Source organism: Fringilla coelebs (genome assembly GCF_963513975.1).
Source record: "Fringilla coelebs genome assembly, chromosome: 15".
Taxonomy (NCBI): Eukaryota; Metazoa; Chordata; class Aves; order Passeriformes; family Fringillidae; genus Fringilla; species Fringilla coelebs.
This window is the reverse complement of record NC_140041.1, coordinates 15,607,989-15,623,783: the sequence shown is the minus strand read 5'-3', so window position 1 is coordinate 15,623,783 and position 15,795 is coordinate 15,607,989. Positions and strand designations below refer to the sequence as shown.

At 49.1% G+C, this 15,795-nt stretch overlaps 1 protein-coding gene across 1 annotated transcript; it reads right to left on the bottom strand.

Moving 5' to 3' along the window:
- Positions 1 to 833: 833 nt before the first annotated feature.
- On the bottom strand, positions 834 to 15,783 carry FAF2 (Fas associated factor family member 2). The gene is made up of 11 exons (XM_084216050.1): positions 15,003 to 15,783; positions 9,095 to 9,163; positions 8,544 to 8,678; positions 7,998 to 8,074; positions 6,707 to 6,845; positions 5,333 to 5,418; positions 5,161 to 5,252; positions 3,592 to 3,769; positions 2,527 to 2,698; positions 2,196 to 2,339; positions 834 to 1,634 (listed from the first exon to the last, which is right to left on the bottom strand). Exons 1-11 carry the CDS (start codon positions 15,063 to 15,065, stop codon positions 1,452 to 1,454), a joined length of 1,338 nt encoding a protein of 445 aa, XP_084072176.1. The 5' UTR covers positions 15,066 to 15,783; the 3' UTR covers positions 834 to 1,451.
- Between the last annotated feature and the right edge of the window lie 12 nt (positions 15,784 to 15,795).

The following is a 15,795-nucleotide window of genomic DNA, read 5'->3' as shown; positions in this document are numbered from 1 at the left end:
CACGCTGGGCCCAGCTCTTGTTTCCATGGGGGCTTGAGGGGAAGAGGGGGGCCAGGGATGGGAAGGAGCTGCTGCAGCTGGAAGGGCCCTGGAGAGAGGCTTGGAGGAGAGCTCAGGAGAGCCAGAGGGTGGGAGCAGGGACTGGTTGGCTGCTTTGCCCCCAGCAGGATCTGGTTTTGAGCAGCCCCACACACCCTCTCTTCACCTAGAGCCCCCTGACAGCTTGCGCAGAGATGGGAAATTCCTCCTGACTGCTATCCCGGGACAGCACAGCTCCCTGGGTGGCTCCAGCCACAGCAGTGGGACACCTTCCACCTCTCCTCCATCCCAACCCTCCACCATTCCCATGCTGGGCCAGGGAAGAGGCTTTCCTCTGTTCCTGCCCATGACGTGTTGAGATTCCTTCCACCCCCAACCACTCTTGGCTCCAGGACAGGTTACTGCAGGAAGAGGCTCCTACCCCTCTGCCTTTGGGCAGCTGATGGCACAGCTCCACAGCCCGGGCCAAGCCTCTGGCAGGGACCAGCCTTACCTCCCACACCTTTTCCACCTCCCAGCTGCTCCACGGGGGCTGACCCAGCCTCATCAGCTCCCTCCCTCCCTGAGCCCAGAGCCGATGCCACAGGAGGTGGCACAGCAGCAGCCCCAGCCCTGCCGTCGCCCATGCTGGGCACGCTCTTATCTCATGCAACAGCTCCATGGGCACAAAATCACCAGTGTGAGACTGGAAGCTGAGTGCACCCCCAGTTCTGGGAGCCACAAGTGCCAGAGCAGCTGACCCCCTCCCTGGAGCAGGGGCAGAAAGCATCAGCACAGACATGCTAGAGGCAGAGTTTATTACACTACGCAGGCTAAGAACCCTGGGCAAGGCCCCACATGGGTAAGAATTGAACCAGCTCTTTATCAAAAAGTTAATACTATAGTCAACCCCAATCTCCTTTGGTCATTACAAAGCAAGAGAAATATTAAAAGAACAGTATTTATACACAGAGGGAAGCTGAAGAGAGTCTGTCCAGCCCTTTCCTCCCACCCCAATCCCAGCACGTTCCGGTGCTCGGTCTTGTGTCTCTCAGGAGCAGCAGAGTATCAAATCTTCACAAGATGTTGGGTTGCTGGGGTTTTATTATTATTGTCATCAATAAAAGCAATAATTACCAAGAGCTGCCATTCCTGTTCCTCCCCAGGGAGGGCGGAGGGGCAACACCAGCTCCCCCCTGTGTGCCCCCCGGTGCAGGGGATGGCCGTGTGCACGCGTCCTCTCGCCAGCGCACACACACAGCACAGCTGGCACGGGCCATGTGGTCTCTGATCCCTCGTTTGTACGCAGTCTTTTAAAAAAAATATTGTATTATAATAATAATATGAATTTCTCTTTCCGTTTTGTGTCTTCTGGAAAAAAAAACAAAACAACGAAACAACGAAACAAACAAAAACAAAACCAAAAGGAAGTGTCAATCGTCCGTGAGGTCCTGCACAAAGAGGACTTCCGTGTGGCTGAGTCCCGCCTCCTGCAGCGTCGGGGGGTTGGGCCACTCCTCTGTAGGGAGGCAGGGCAGGACACGGCGAGGGAAGTTGGCCTCAATCTGGAACTTCTCAGGGCTTTCTTTCAAGGAGAACAGGAAGTCGTGGATCACCTGCGAAAGAAGCACAGAAATAACTGCCAGCTGGGGGAGCAGTGACACAGGCAGAGTGAATCCCTGGCATCTCGTGGGGGAAGGCTCCCAAATTTGCACCATCACTGCACTGTAGACCTGAGACAGCCATTTCCTTGGCACACATCAAACTGGGCTTGGCACAGGGCACAGAGCACTGGGGAAACCAGACACTGTTTCTGACTCTTCCTACACATTTATTTCATAGGGAGCAGTGGAATTATAATAGAATATTTATATTCTATATAATTATAGAATGTTAAGGGTTGGAAAGGACTTGAAATATCATCTCGTCCCAACCTGCCCACTCACGGGCAGAGACACCTTCCAGCTTTTCAGGAGGCAAAAACAGCTTCTGCCACTTTTTCTGCTCTTCCAAGCTGGTGGAACCAGGCCCTATAGCACTCTCCTTACCAAGGAGCAGCTCTGCCTGCCAAGGCTCTCAGCAAAGGTCACCATTTGGCACATCCAAGGGAAAAAAGCCACCTGCAAGTCTCTTCAGCCCTTGCTCTGGAAGGCCCCTCAGCTCTGCCCCAAGCTCACCGTCAATGACTGTGTGAAGTGGAATCGCCGCTCCACTCTGGAATCGTTAGGCAGCTTGAAAATGATCTTGACGCTCTCTGGGTCGTCGGGATGGGGCTCTGGAGGAAGGCATTCCGACTTCCTCTCCTTCTCCTCCTGCAGTGTCTGCAAGGCAAGGAGGGAGCAGGAGCAATGGCTGTGCACTCAGCTGACCTTTGTGCCTGTCCCCTGCAGCACAGCTGCTCCAGGAGCCTCGGGAATGCTTAAGCCCGAAGCAAGACAAGCGATTCCTACTGCAGGCCAGGCATCCCACAGGACACTGCAGCCCCACCTGCAATCCCTCTGCTCTCACCTGCCGCCGCCTCTCTTCTGCCAGTTTTTGCTGCTGCACTTCCTCCTCCTTCTTCTTCTTCCTCTCCCTTTCCTCCTTCTTCTTGCGCTCCTTTTCCTGGTCCGCACGCAAGGATGCCAGGTATGCCTCGTCCTGCTGCTGCCTCAGCACTTGGGTTTGGTTCCTCTCTTCCCTGCAAACACGATTGGGAAGTGGTCAGGGCTAACAGGCCCTAAAGTGATGGCAGGCTGAGGGCAGGCCCAAAAGTGCAGGGACAGCCTCCAACTCATAGAAGCACACAGCAAGTAATGCCTTGGGGTACCACAAGCTCCCAAAAGGCCAAGCCAGGTCTGCACAGTCCCTCACAATTAAACTGCTTCCCAAGGGTGGGTAAAATTGAACTTAAAAGGCTTCTGAACCCCTGCAGCTTGACATAGCTGACAGACAGTACACGAACAGTGCCCAGGATTCCTGCCTCATATTTGAGATTCTTCCTGGTTTCATCTCCTTCAGGTAGTCCCTTGCACATTTCATAAACTGGAACGTATTACTGGGTCCTCACATACAGAGCATGGGGCAGAGGAGGGACAGATAGAAAGTTAAATGGTAAGATCCTGTTTTGGATGCAACCTGTACGTCCCTAAGAGTCACCAGGGACTTGTGAGGCCCCACCAGAAAAGCAGCCAGAGCTCAGTACAGCCAGCCCAGGCAGCAGCACACAGCTGTGGACACCAGCTCTCCTGCCTGCAGTGCCTTTGCTCCCACTTGGATCCTACTGGTTATTGTTCAAGCTTTCCCTGCAAAGCTCCAGCATGCCAAAGGTGTGCTCCAATTGCAGAGAACAGAGTACTCACATCCACCTTTCAGTGGTGGGATTGTGTGTGCAACCCATCTGGCTCCCTGGCTATAAGATGGCCTGAATTTATGTACTGATGACGCCCCTGGTAAGAGGAGAGCCCATGGGCTGTGTTACAGAACGGGAGGTGCTGAGCTATGTGCCTACACACGGTGTCGGAGGGAGGAAGGGACAGAGCAGAGCCTGCCTCAGCACGGTTTGTGCTGCTGGGGCTCTGGTCCCACCCTTACCTTTCCAGGCGCTCGGACACCAGGTATGTCTGGTTGGCATCCATGATGAACATCAGCTGGTTGATGAGGTCATCAGCCTGGATGAGGCCTTCCAGCCGCCCAACCACGGTCATCCTGCGGTCCTTGAGCATGATCACGGCCAGGAACGGGTACGTGTTCTCCCGCAGGGCCTGCGACACTGGGAACAGGCACAAACGTCACCACCCCAGACACAAGGGTCACCAAGGGGTACAGCACAAGGGTTTCCCATCACTGAGGGCCAAGGAAAGCACCTTCCCCAGATATTCTCTCTTCCAAGGCAAAAAAGGGCCTCAGGCTCCACTTTGAAAATCAAACCCTGTAAGTTAGCAAAGGGAGGAAATGACTGACGGGAAAAAACCCCCAAGCTTTCAAGTAACCAAAAAAGGCTCTTTTAACTCAAGCAGAAAGGAAGTAAATGGCTCTGAATGTCCATTGAAAATGGGACAAAGCCACGGGTTTACACTGCAGGAAGAGAAACACAGGACAAGTACATGTAAACATTTGCTCAGGTGATGAGGGATGGTTGGACTCTGGAAGAAACTGTCATGGGGGGATGGAAGTATGTCCACATTGAACATTTCTGAACAAATTTAGGTTGGCTTTGCTGGAGGCAGGCTCTCTCTGAATCAAGGAATGGAACAGATGATGTGCTTAAGTTACTGTTCATATATGGCTGTTGATTCCCTCCTTGAAACTCACATGGCACATCATGCAACTTGGAGCCTTTGTTACCAATGGAGCCCCCCAAACAAAACCAGAGCAGCTCAGGGATTTAATGGAAGGTCACGATCCCTTCCAGCTCTGCTTCCCAGGCTGACTCCAAAGCACTGCAGCAATGAAACAGGAATAAGTCAAAGACTGTCTCCTCAGAGAGCTGTTCTCTCAAGTTGTCGGTAACTGGGAGCAGAACTATGGAACCAAGAGTGACCCAAATGTAGCATTTTCCTGACCATGAAAAAGAAATGGTCGAAACAACACAGGAGCCATGAACAAAACTTTGGGAAAAGGCTCCACTTGCAGCAAATCCTTACCAAACTGCTGTCTGGTCAGGTATCAACAGTTCTCAAACACTGTGTGCTTTTGAGGAGACAAAGCGATTGGTTGTGGATTAAGGTGACTGTCTCAGAAAGGGAAAGAATGCACCTAACAAGTCGTTCCTGGCCTCAGGCATCACAGGAGCCAGGGTTAAGGACAGATCTAGTTGGATACTTGTTTTTCCACTCAGTTTATCCCCAGCACACACCCACCAACTCCCACTGACAAGGCACTGAAAGCAGCCTAAATGCCCACAGCAATGAGCACAGAACTACAACTGCCAAGAAACACACAGAATGGTGGAGGTGAAGATCAGAATGTATTTCCTTGGCATCCAAACCTTTGAAATATCCCAGGAAACCAACACATGTATTTCCCCATGCAATCCTGAAATCTGTTGTATTTTGTTCAAGTAGACAAGAGAGTGTTTTACATGTGTAAATCTGTCAAAGAGCATCTGGCTTGTTACAGAGACAGGAGAGGACAGGTAAAGCCCAGGAGGGACACACTCACCTCTGTATCCCTCTGGTTTATTGGTTGAGCAAGCCCAGAAGAGCATTCTAGTGTTGATGAGGGTGATGACCTCAGGTGCACACAGTGTATTGCTGGGGGATGAGAAGAGACCATGTGAGTGAAGCTGAATTTCAAATACAAAGACAGGTACTTGGGAAATTCTCCTACCTACCGGCAGAACTCATCTGTGTCTTGGTGGTCATCCCCGTGAAGATAAACCAACAGGAAGCGCAGCTCCCGCTTGGCATCGTTCAGTGCCTTGGCATAAGAGCAGAGCAGGTAAAGTTACACGGTCTCTGGGCAAGGGGAATGCAGCACCCACAAGGCTGGAGTGACCCAGGCCTGTACTCTGCCACTAGAGTGGTTTGAGTGAAGCAGCAGTGGAGGATGAACCTGTCAGACCTTCTAAATGAGCCTTTATTTAAGAGGGCTACAGTGGTGTTCTCTCATATCCTCTCAGGATGTGGCTTTGGGGAACACTGAACTCAGAGTGAAACTGGGTAGGCAATGACATGGACTGACACCTCAGCTGCCTCACCAGACTCAGCTAGCAGTGAAGAACCTCCTTCACCCCTTGGACTCACAGTGGCCAAGGCTGAGCTTTCCCTTGAGTCTGCACAGGATACAATCTTCAAATCACACCAAATGAAAATTCTATTAAAACAGGTAAGAAATAATGCTGCAGGCCTCCCAAAAACCAGACAACAAAGAAAAGAATCCCTCCCTTTCCACATCTATAGTGTCTGGATTCCACCCACCCAAGAGCATTTTTAACAAGACCACAGGATAAGTGCACAATATGCTCCCTGTTTTACTGGCACTGAGTTTTGGTAGCCTAACCATTCCACAAGTACTTGAGTTTGGATTCCAGGAATGACAGAGGAGCCTAAAAGAGCTGCAGAGGCGGTGAGCTCCATCACTGTGCAGTGTGGAGCAGACACGCACTGACAGTTTTCCCCCAGGCACTTGGGAAGCAGTGCTGATCCAAGTGTCTGATGGGAGGCTCTGCAGGAGACCCTTCCCTTGGCCAGGCTGAGAGAAGCTGTGCAAGAGGCAATGTCCATGGGGATATCCCTCTTCTACGGAGAGCCCCCTCAGATTTGATATATGGGACACTCACCTCCCATAAATTCTTAGGGGCTCCCTCTCAATTTTGAGTCCCTGAACTGTTATGAAGTTGCATTGTGATACAAGCCCAGGCAGTTAATCCCAATTTCGTGAACAGAAGGACAGACTCTGGCACAGCACGCCAGTTTATAAAAACAAAGGCAGGATTACAAAGAAAAGCTGTTGGCTACAGAGTCACACAGACGGTCGAGGAACAGCCAGAGTAGCTTTGCTTTCCAACTTTGCAGGCTTGGCAAACCATCAAGCCTGGCAGACACTGGTTTCCCAATACACTTGTTCACTAGCTCTCCATTACCCTGTTCAGAGAGTTTGGGGATAAACACTGGGCTTATAGATGAAAATTTTGCCATGTAGGCCCTGATACCACGTGGCAAAATCACCACTCCCCAGGACCTAGGCAGCAACACATGACACTGACCTGGCTGTAAGTTCCCTGGTAGAAGACAGGGTGTATCCTCCCATATTTTTCCTCAAACATATGAATAAACGAAATAATGTCACCCACTGGGTCGGTGACCCGACTACGAGGATCAGGGCGTATAAAACGCAGAGCAAACCTAGGAAGGAAGCAAAGGACACTGGAAATTCAGCTCACTGACTTCTTGAGGCACAGGTTTTCTTTTCTACAGATAGTCACTGGGATTCATAAAGAGGAAAAAAGTCATAGCTGAGACCCTTGAACATTTATAATCTGAACCTAAACTGGCATTCTGCTCCACACTGATACCACTGCTACAGAACCAACCCCCAGTGAAGATTCATCTCATGCCAGGGATCAGTAAGGATCTGAGTTCTGTGTGATTAAACAGTTTCAGCTTCCTCTGAAGCATCAGGCATAAGCCACACCAACAGTAGGAGGTTTGAAGAATTTAGTCAAAGATGGGCTGTTAAAAGCCACACAGTTTTGTCCAGAAAACTTTGAAAACTGCATTTCTGCTAATCCAGAACTAACAATTCCAATGTACAAAGAGTTGCAGAAAGAGAACATTAACTATGAGTCCTGTGAAACTGTCATTCCTTGAAGTGAAGCTGAAACTGCTTCACTTCAAGGCAGTTATCAGAGCTGTTTAGTTCTACTGATGCACAGAAGATACAATGAACTTTGGAAATGTCTTTAATGGGGAAAAAAAGTAATACAACAGGGAAAACTGCCAAACCAGGGCAGATGGCAGGACTACTGGCTATCTACCACCACTACCATTCCTTTTTCCCTCTATCAATGCTGTAAAGGAGACAAGGAGAATTAGTGCTTTGGGGCAGTAAAGGGAGAAGAGGCAAAAGACAGCAAAGGGAATAAAGCAGAGGTGTTTACAGTTTGGGTTTTGCCAAAAAAAATTCCAGGAATTAGGGCAGGTTAATCTGCAGCCCAGCCCAATGGGATACGATTCTGATGTTTGTCCAAGAATACCAAACAGCTGGACACCGTTTTGCAACCCCTTTGTGTGGCACTCAGTCTGTAAGGCTGTGTGGAGTTAGACACCCAATTAAACACTTCATTTACAGAGCTGCAAGGTGCTCTTTTTCTCTGCAACAAGATTTATTTCCTATTAAACAGGAACTTTACAAGGCCACAGATAATGACAGTTAAGGAAACAAATGGAAAATCTGCCACGAGGCTTGAAGATCTAAGCGACAGAGATCCAGCCAAATCCGAGCTAGTGTGTTCCCTGATGCAGTCAATAAGTGAGTCAGCACAAACAAGGACTTACCTAAATATATCAAGTAACGTGTAATAGGTGAATCGGAATGGAAGCATTATGAAGTAGTAACCCCATCCTAACAGGCCCTGCAATTACAAATAAGGAATTAATTTTCTTGGCTATACAAAAAGCCTAACAGCATCAAGTCTTACAGGTGCTTGTGCAAATTTGTTTGTAAAACATTAATGGAGAGTAATACTGTATTTTAGTTAGTACACATTTAAGGGGGGCTCTAAAAAGAAAAACATGATCACTGCCACATGGAGGGGACAGTCCTTTGCTCCAGTTCAACTGATATAAAGGCTTTACTACACCACAGCAAGACAGTCTATGACAAAAAAAAATGTCCTCATACTGTGAATCACAGCATGGAGAAAATCTCCAAAGCAGTAACAGAAACTGAAGGAACAGCCTACATTTTGTTTTTGTAAGATAAAATATTTAGAAAGGAGATAAGAGCATGCAAAGAAAACAATTTCTTTCCCTGCTTGCAAGTTCTGTATTCATAGAGAGTCAGCCAAGAAGCAGGACAAAATCCACTGTAAGATAACTTGCCCTTGGCTGTGGCCTTGAGACAACGTAGCTGTAGATCCTGTGGTCAGCTGTATTGACCTGCAACGGCCGCAGTGGAGGAGGATTAAAGACACTTGGGACACCCTCTTGCTCGTTCAGTCGGTCCTGCACAGCTGCCTTTGACATAAAAAAGAGCAAAGGGAGGTTTCAGGCACTTTATGGTTTTTATGCTTTGGACAGTGACAGTGGGTATTACTTGTCCACAGCCCCAGGGCACTGGATAAGCACAAATCCTGACAAACAGCAACCCCCAGTGCTCTTCCCCATGTGGAAAGCCTTCTCCATGGCAGCCAGCACACAGGCTCCATGGGAGGCCACATAGTGTGCCAGTCAAGGGATTGTTCACAGCCATAATGACTCTGCTGTGTTTGGCTGAAATCAGCTCTCCAGATGTGTGGAGATACAGCTCTAAAGAGCTACTTGGGTAAATCCAGGGGGGGTCAGATTAATCTTACTGGTAGGGCCCCCCCCACAGCGGGCTGCATTTAATCCAGGTACTTGGAAACTGCTACAAGTCTCATTTTCAGTGGTACCTCTATGTTCCAGTTGTGCTGCTCCAGTGTGTGGCGACATTGGTCCATGGACTCTATGCCAGTCAAGTCCTAAAGGAGGAGAATAAAAGCAGATGAGTGCCAGAAGTGCTGCATTCTGACTGCTCTTAACAAGGCATGAGCACATGGTGGGAGTTACCGCAACACATTATCACAATGCTCAGTTTTTAAGTGCCCTGCTCTGAGTTTAAGAGCAGAGTGACCTGTAAACACACAGGAGGCCTCAAACAGGCCTTTGCACTCTTCCAGCACCAGCCAACTCTCAGTGTGCCCAAGGTCTGTCACTACAACAGCACTCAGCACAGTCAAGGGTTTCACACAATACTGCCCACAGGCTCCACTCTGGAAAGATGTGCCGGGCCAATGCCCTCAAACATCATCTTGAACTCAAAATACAGACAAAGCATTTCTGAAAACTCAAGATGACTGTTACTCCACTCACTGCCAGCATAAACAGAAACTAAAACCAAAATGAGCAAGGCATTACTGAAGGTGATGTTCCCAGCACCACAGGGGAAGTAAAATAGTAAACAGTGTAGTAAAAAAAGCAGGAACAGTCCAACACAGGGCCTGAAACAGAAAAAGTCCAAACACACTGACAAACTTCAAAGCCACTGGGTGTATTTTAGCCTTGTGCCAATCAGAATTTCTGCACAAGAGATCAAACAATTGTGTCTGTTATTATAGGAAGCCACATCAATATCTCCTGAACAGAGACAAACGTTTGCTGAAGGAACACCCCTGTCACTGTACCACAAACATCCCTCCCCACTGCACTTGCTTTAAGGTCTGAGCAGGTGTTTTCCTTGCTTTCTTGAAAAGCCCCTGATGGACTCCTGACAGGCTGACCAGTTAAGAATGCACTGAATTTCTTTTTTACTGGAGAAGGATGGTGCATCTATTCCTCTCCCTGCCCCCATTCATACATTCCACATGCCATTTCCACCCGAGTAACAAACACTGTGGACAAATGCTCTATTCAACCTCTGGGCTCAGTTCAAACTTTTGAGCATTTCTTGGCTTCTTTCTCACAAAGTGTCCAGATCACCACCTTCTCTCCAATCCACTGGGCAAAAATCATTGTTTCATTCTACTGCACAGACCCAATCAGACTGCTTAAAGCACTGTGACTGCAGAAGCTCAGGAAAAAAAAAAGCACTTCAAGTCGCTGTTCAGTGGTATATAAATATTTATTAAAAAGTAAGTCTGCCGCAAGCCTTGCAAGGGAACGCTGCAGAACTGGATTTCATAGAAGAAATAAAGCTCAGTAAACTCAACTGTTGCTGCTAGAATACCTTTGATTATCACTCAGTTTCATCATTTAATGTTTAAGTTCAGCTATCTTTCTTTGAAGATGTGCTTCCCAGAGTAAAATTTTGGGTTTGTACCCTGACTTTATTTTTTATTTATTTTTAATTCAATTTATTTTGCATTCTGCCTTTATTTTTTCAACCTGTTTTCCTACAGCAGGCACTTCATTGTCTTTTTATAAGGACACCATTAAAGGCACCTGCAATATACTCAATTAATTGATTTTACAGTGGAGTCACAATGTGTTTATTGCAGAGCCTTGAAAGTTTTCTGATCATCACTCCCCAATATTCTGGAAATTCTGCTGGTGCTTACAAGATTCAGAAACTCATTTACACCTTTGCCTCTAAATGCCGGGATTATCTGTGAGCACTAAGAACATCACCGAGTATTCCCTCCTTTTTAAATTATGCAAAATTCTTCTGCAGTTTTAGGTCAGAAAGCAGCAGAGCTACCAACAAGCATTTAATGAGCACTGAAACACTGCAGCATTTGCAAGACCATCTGAGCTCCACAGAGACACCAGAGCCAGCCAACTTCACTCTTCTTGACCACCACCACAGTCACAGGCAGCTCTAGCCACTTCTCAGTCTTCTACACGAGCTCTCCAGGGAGGTGAATTTCCTTTTATTTTTTTCCTTAGCATCTTAATTCAGCTGCTCTCAACTCAAAGCAGAAGTGACAAAGCCACTCCAAGCAGCACAGTGCCGAGCTCCCGCCACTTGTCTGATCAATGAGGCTTCACAATAAAACACTGCAGGAAAAGCTGCCAGGCAAAGGCAGCTTTTAACACTCAGCACCTTGCTGGCTGTTACTCTGATGCGCTCCACTGGATACACCACAGCTCCACCATGTTCTGGGAGACACACCAGGGCTCAGAATGACCCACGCCCGATGTAAGGAATGGCAGCACCACAGTTCAACTGCCACTTCAGACAACTCTTGCTGGCAAACACTGATACTGGTCATTATCACCCCCATGGCATTCCTACGGCCCCTGCTTCACCAAGTCATGGAAACAGATCAGAAACTTGAAACTCCACATAATTTCCACTGCCTCAGCATCTCTGGTGAACTTTGATCAGCTGCAAACTTACATACATCACAAACCAGGACATTCTAAGTATCATCAGGGCTAAGAGAATAACCAGCATCTTCAAACATTACTGCTCTGATCTCTTATTAGTTCTTAGAAGATCTCTTATTAGGTCCTTAGAAGCATGAATCTTACAGGCATAATAAGTAGTTAAAATTAGTCCCATTAAACCAGCACTCGCAAACCTTCAAATAAATCCAAGCTCAACATAGTGGCCAATATGTCAAAAACCAAAATATTAAATTCCACAAATGCCAGAAAAGTTCAATAGTGCCTTCTCAACCACCACGCAAAGCAAGAGTGTTATAGTAAAGCATAAGGAAACTTTTGCTGGAGGTAATTATTTGTATCTCTCACCTTTGAGACTGCTCAGAATCTTCTCAATACTGAAAGAGTGGAAAGTACAATTTCATGCTTCAAAAGTAGAAGGAATACTCTGAGTGGACAAAGGTTGTAAACTGGACTTACGAAACCGTTGCCTCTACAGATCCACTCCGATGCTGAAACGCAGCACAGGAGATGCAAATCCACAGGACTAACTGGCACTGCTCTTACTTCCCAACCCACTGCCAAATCCAGAGAATTACTTTCCAAGGGTAAAGAACATCTGAGTTCTAACTGGAAAAACGCCTTAACCAAGAATTTCTCATTGCATATTACAGCAAATGCCTTTCTGAGGGTTTTGATCGATTCACTGAGTGGGAAAGCTGCCTGGAGTTTCAGGTTTCCTCCTTCCCCTAAATCAGAGCCATATCCAGCCTTGAGCATTCTGTTTTCCCCAGCTGAAGTCAGAGATTATATGAGTGCCAACTGTCTTGCAAATAACACTCCATTACTTTACATTAGCATATTACAATATCAGACATCAGCCCAAGTGTAATGGGCACGGATCAATAACCAGATCCTAGAAAAGCTGCTCTGCTGTTTCTTCCATCTCCCAAATGAATCACAACTCCACAGCTTTCCTAAACTGTTCACAGTAAACTTCTCTCTCCAAATGTCAGGACAGCTAGGTCTTGACAGATGAAAAATTTAGATGCTTTTATTCCCTTACATTATTAGGCAGCTCTCTGGCAGTAAATGGGAGGCTGAAAGTATGCAAGAGGCTTTGTTGCTTTCATTTCAAATTTATCCCAGTTCTCTCTACTGTTTTTTTTTTCCTTTATTAACCTGCCCCAGCATGGTGCAGACAGCTGCCCTGTTCCAGCCCTGCCCACAAGAAGGAAGCTGCTGGTTTCAGCTTTCTGCCAGCAAAGCTGTTTGCAATGAGCACTACAGAACCCAGCACACAAACAGCAGTAGAATTAATGCAGAGCAGGCACTAACACAGAGCCGTGCCCAACAGCTCAGGCCAGGACAGGACAGCACATTCACCTCTGCCTGGAAAGGTGCACTCTCCAGCAGAAGTAGGATAAACAGTTTGGGGCAACAGCATCTTCACCCCAAAGAGCTGTTTGCTAGGTGAAGAGCAGTCCTTGCTCAATGCTTCCCTCCCTGTGGCTCTCTATTTCACTGAGGGCCTTCTACTATTCCTTACCTCATCCTTGTCATCCTGCCTTCTTTCCTGGTCTGCTCTGCTGCTCACAGCACAGTGCAGTGGGATATAACCTTCTGTGGAAGTGCAGTGCTCTGTCACCATGGAATATTGTACAGCCTACTTATGATGGCACATCACAAAGTGTGAAATTATCCTTGAAAGCACCGAAGTGTTTGTTCCCTGCAAAGTCAGCAGGGATCCCTGAAGGCTTTCCAAGCTGACTTGTAGGCAATGTACAAATTATTTTAATGACACTTACTTAATCTCCCCAAACACCTCATTCTTCCTACTGGAGTCTGAGAAAAAACATCTCTTCCAAGAGGACTGATTTACTTTTGAGGATGCAGCAGGACTCACACCCAAGCCCTTCTCAGCTAGGTGGGACATATCAGAGGGGAAGGAATCACCAGTGGGTCTGCCATTAGCCCTGGAGAAAGCTGATCCAACACACCTCAGATGAGGGAGGATCCTGGCTGGTATCCAAGCTTTCTGGACCACAGCTTTCACATCTGGCTCTGCACAGCAGTGGTTAAGTGAAAAAATGTCTTCCCTTTACAGCCTGAGGAGTGCTTCCCTGTGCCTCAAACCAGAGCTTGACAAGGAAGCTGGACTAAAGTATGAATTCTTCCTTCTGGTTCTCTGTCCATGACAACACCAGGGAGCACAGGGAAACAGGATTATTTCACTTCACAGCTACCCATAGGGGTTTGAAAACAGCAGCAGTCAGTGGTGGGAGCAGCTGGTGCTACCTGTCTAGATCAAACAGATGAGCAAGAACCAGGATCTTTCACAGCAAGAGAATAGGACATTTATACGTGCAAAACCCTCACCTACTCACCAGGCAGCACAGGCACAGCAATGGCTATCATTGCTCTGTGCCTTTTGTCTGTATTTGACCACCCAAAGAACTCAGTTTGCAGTAGACTTAGAGGGGACATCTGTAAAGCAAGTTTCCTCCTAGGTCCAGTCATGGCAAAACACCTCAGCACGTTAATTAAGTCAGGGGGCTGTGAATCAGGTGAAGGCTTGGGAAGTCAGTCAGTGGAATGACAAACTCCTGCACTGTGTCACCTGGGGAAGGCAGGGCCAGATGCCTCTGGAGTCCCTTAAAATCTACAGTTACATCACACCAAACTTTCAATGCACAGCCTTAAAAAAATCATGTGACACAACAAAAGCAGACAAAGCACTCTTAAAAGTGATCAGGGTATTTGTAAAAGAACTGCAATCCAAGGAATACCACATGGTGTCCTACAGCTCAGAAACAAACCCAAGACACCTGAAGGTAATTTTCATTGCTCACCACATTTAGTCACTCCTCACTGAGCAACCCTAAGAATTTCAGCTGCCCAGCACTATTTTCTCCCCAACAAACCACATCTTCAGACTGTGTTTATGATCATTCATCGGCCACACAGCCCCAGGCCTCGCAAAGCAAAGGTTAAGCGACCTTGCCTGTGTTGTGTAGCAGACACAGATTAGATCATTACAGTCTCCAGCGGCGTTACCCAATCGTGAGGGGCAGGAACCATGTTCCAGAGAAACCCACTGGATAACTCTGTCTCGGTGCCAGGAAAGGCTCCCCCAGCTACGAAAAGGAAAATTTTCAGACTAATTAAAATGGCCGGGACTTACCAAGGAGTTTTTCCTGCAAGGAGTGTACTGAGCAGTCACCTCTCAATTACCGATGACAGAACACCGCCCCGACGAAGTGTAAGGGGCACGGAAACCTCACTCACCCCGGCCAGGACCGGGACCACAGGTGTCTCTCCTCTCACCGTCCCCTCATGCCCAGCTCGACACCCCGCTCCAGGACGGGCCTATCCGGCTCCGTGAGCCCCGTACCCCCCAGCGCCGGCGGGGCGGGCCCAGCTCAGCCCGTTCCGTGTCCATGCACCGCCTCCCCCGCTCCCGCCGGCCGACACGGGCCCCCCGGGACGTGGCACCTGGAACTGCAGCAGCTTCTCGGTCTGTTCCGCCGTCAGCTCCCGTTCCTCAGGCGCCGCCATTTTGCTGCCGCCTCTGACCCGCCGCTCCGTCACTCTCCGGAAGTGACGTCGCCCACCCACACTTCCACCCCAGCCCCACGCGGCGCTGCCAATGGCTGTTTATCGGCCACCGCCGGAACTGCCGGGCCGCATTCCGGACACAACCGAAGTGCTCTAGGGCCTGTCCGGAGATGCCCGAATCCCATCGGCGGCGGTGGCCGCTCTCGGGTGTCCCCGGTGGTCGCACGTAGAGTTCCGAAGTGTGCCGAGCACCGCTCGGGTGTTCCCGGCGGACAAACGAGGAGTTCCGAAGCGTGCCAAGGGCTGCTCGGGTGTTCCCGGAACAGGCCGGGGATGAGGGGGCAGCCTGTTGCTGTGGGAGCGGGCCCTGAGCCCGAGGGGGGTGGGGGAATATGAGCCGAAGACCCCCGGGAGCTGGCTGTGTTCCCGTCACCGCAGGGGCTGCCGGACACCGAGTGGGTCCTGCCTGGGCACCTCTGGTCCCGTTGGGTGGGTCCTGCCCGCTACCTCCGGTCCCGCCGGGTGGCTCCTGCCCGGCACCCCTCGTCCCGCTGGGCCGCCCGTGCGCCGGGCCCAAGATGGCGGCGGCCGCTAAAATGGAGGAGGCCGTGAGGAGCCCCCGCTCCCACCCGCGGCTACGAGCGCCCGTGTGAGGGGTCGGCGCGGCGGAACCGCGGCCAGTCGAACCCCGGGGGAGTCAGGCGGGCAGCCCCGGCTCCCCGTGCCCGCT

What these genes read in the sequence shown, in the direction of transcription:
- FAF2 (XM_084216050.1), bottom strand. Translation starts at nt 15,065, where the DNA reads ATGGCGGCGCCTGAGGAACGGGAGCTGACGGCGGAACAGACCGAGAAG. An exon ending in GTGTCCGAGCGCCTGGAAAG is followed by an intron (nt 2,699 to 3,591) that starts GTAAGGGTGGGA and finishes TCGTGTTTGCAG; the next exon opens with GGAAGAGAGGAACCAAACCC. An exon ending in CAGAAGAGAGGCGGCGGCAG is followed by an intron (nt 2,340 to 2,526) that starts GTGAGAGCAGAG and finishes CTTGCCTTGCAG; the next exon opens with ACACTGCAGGAGGAGAAGGA.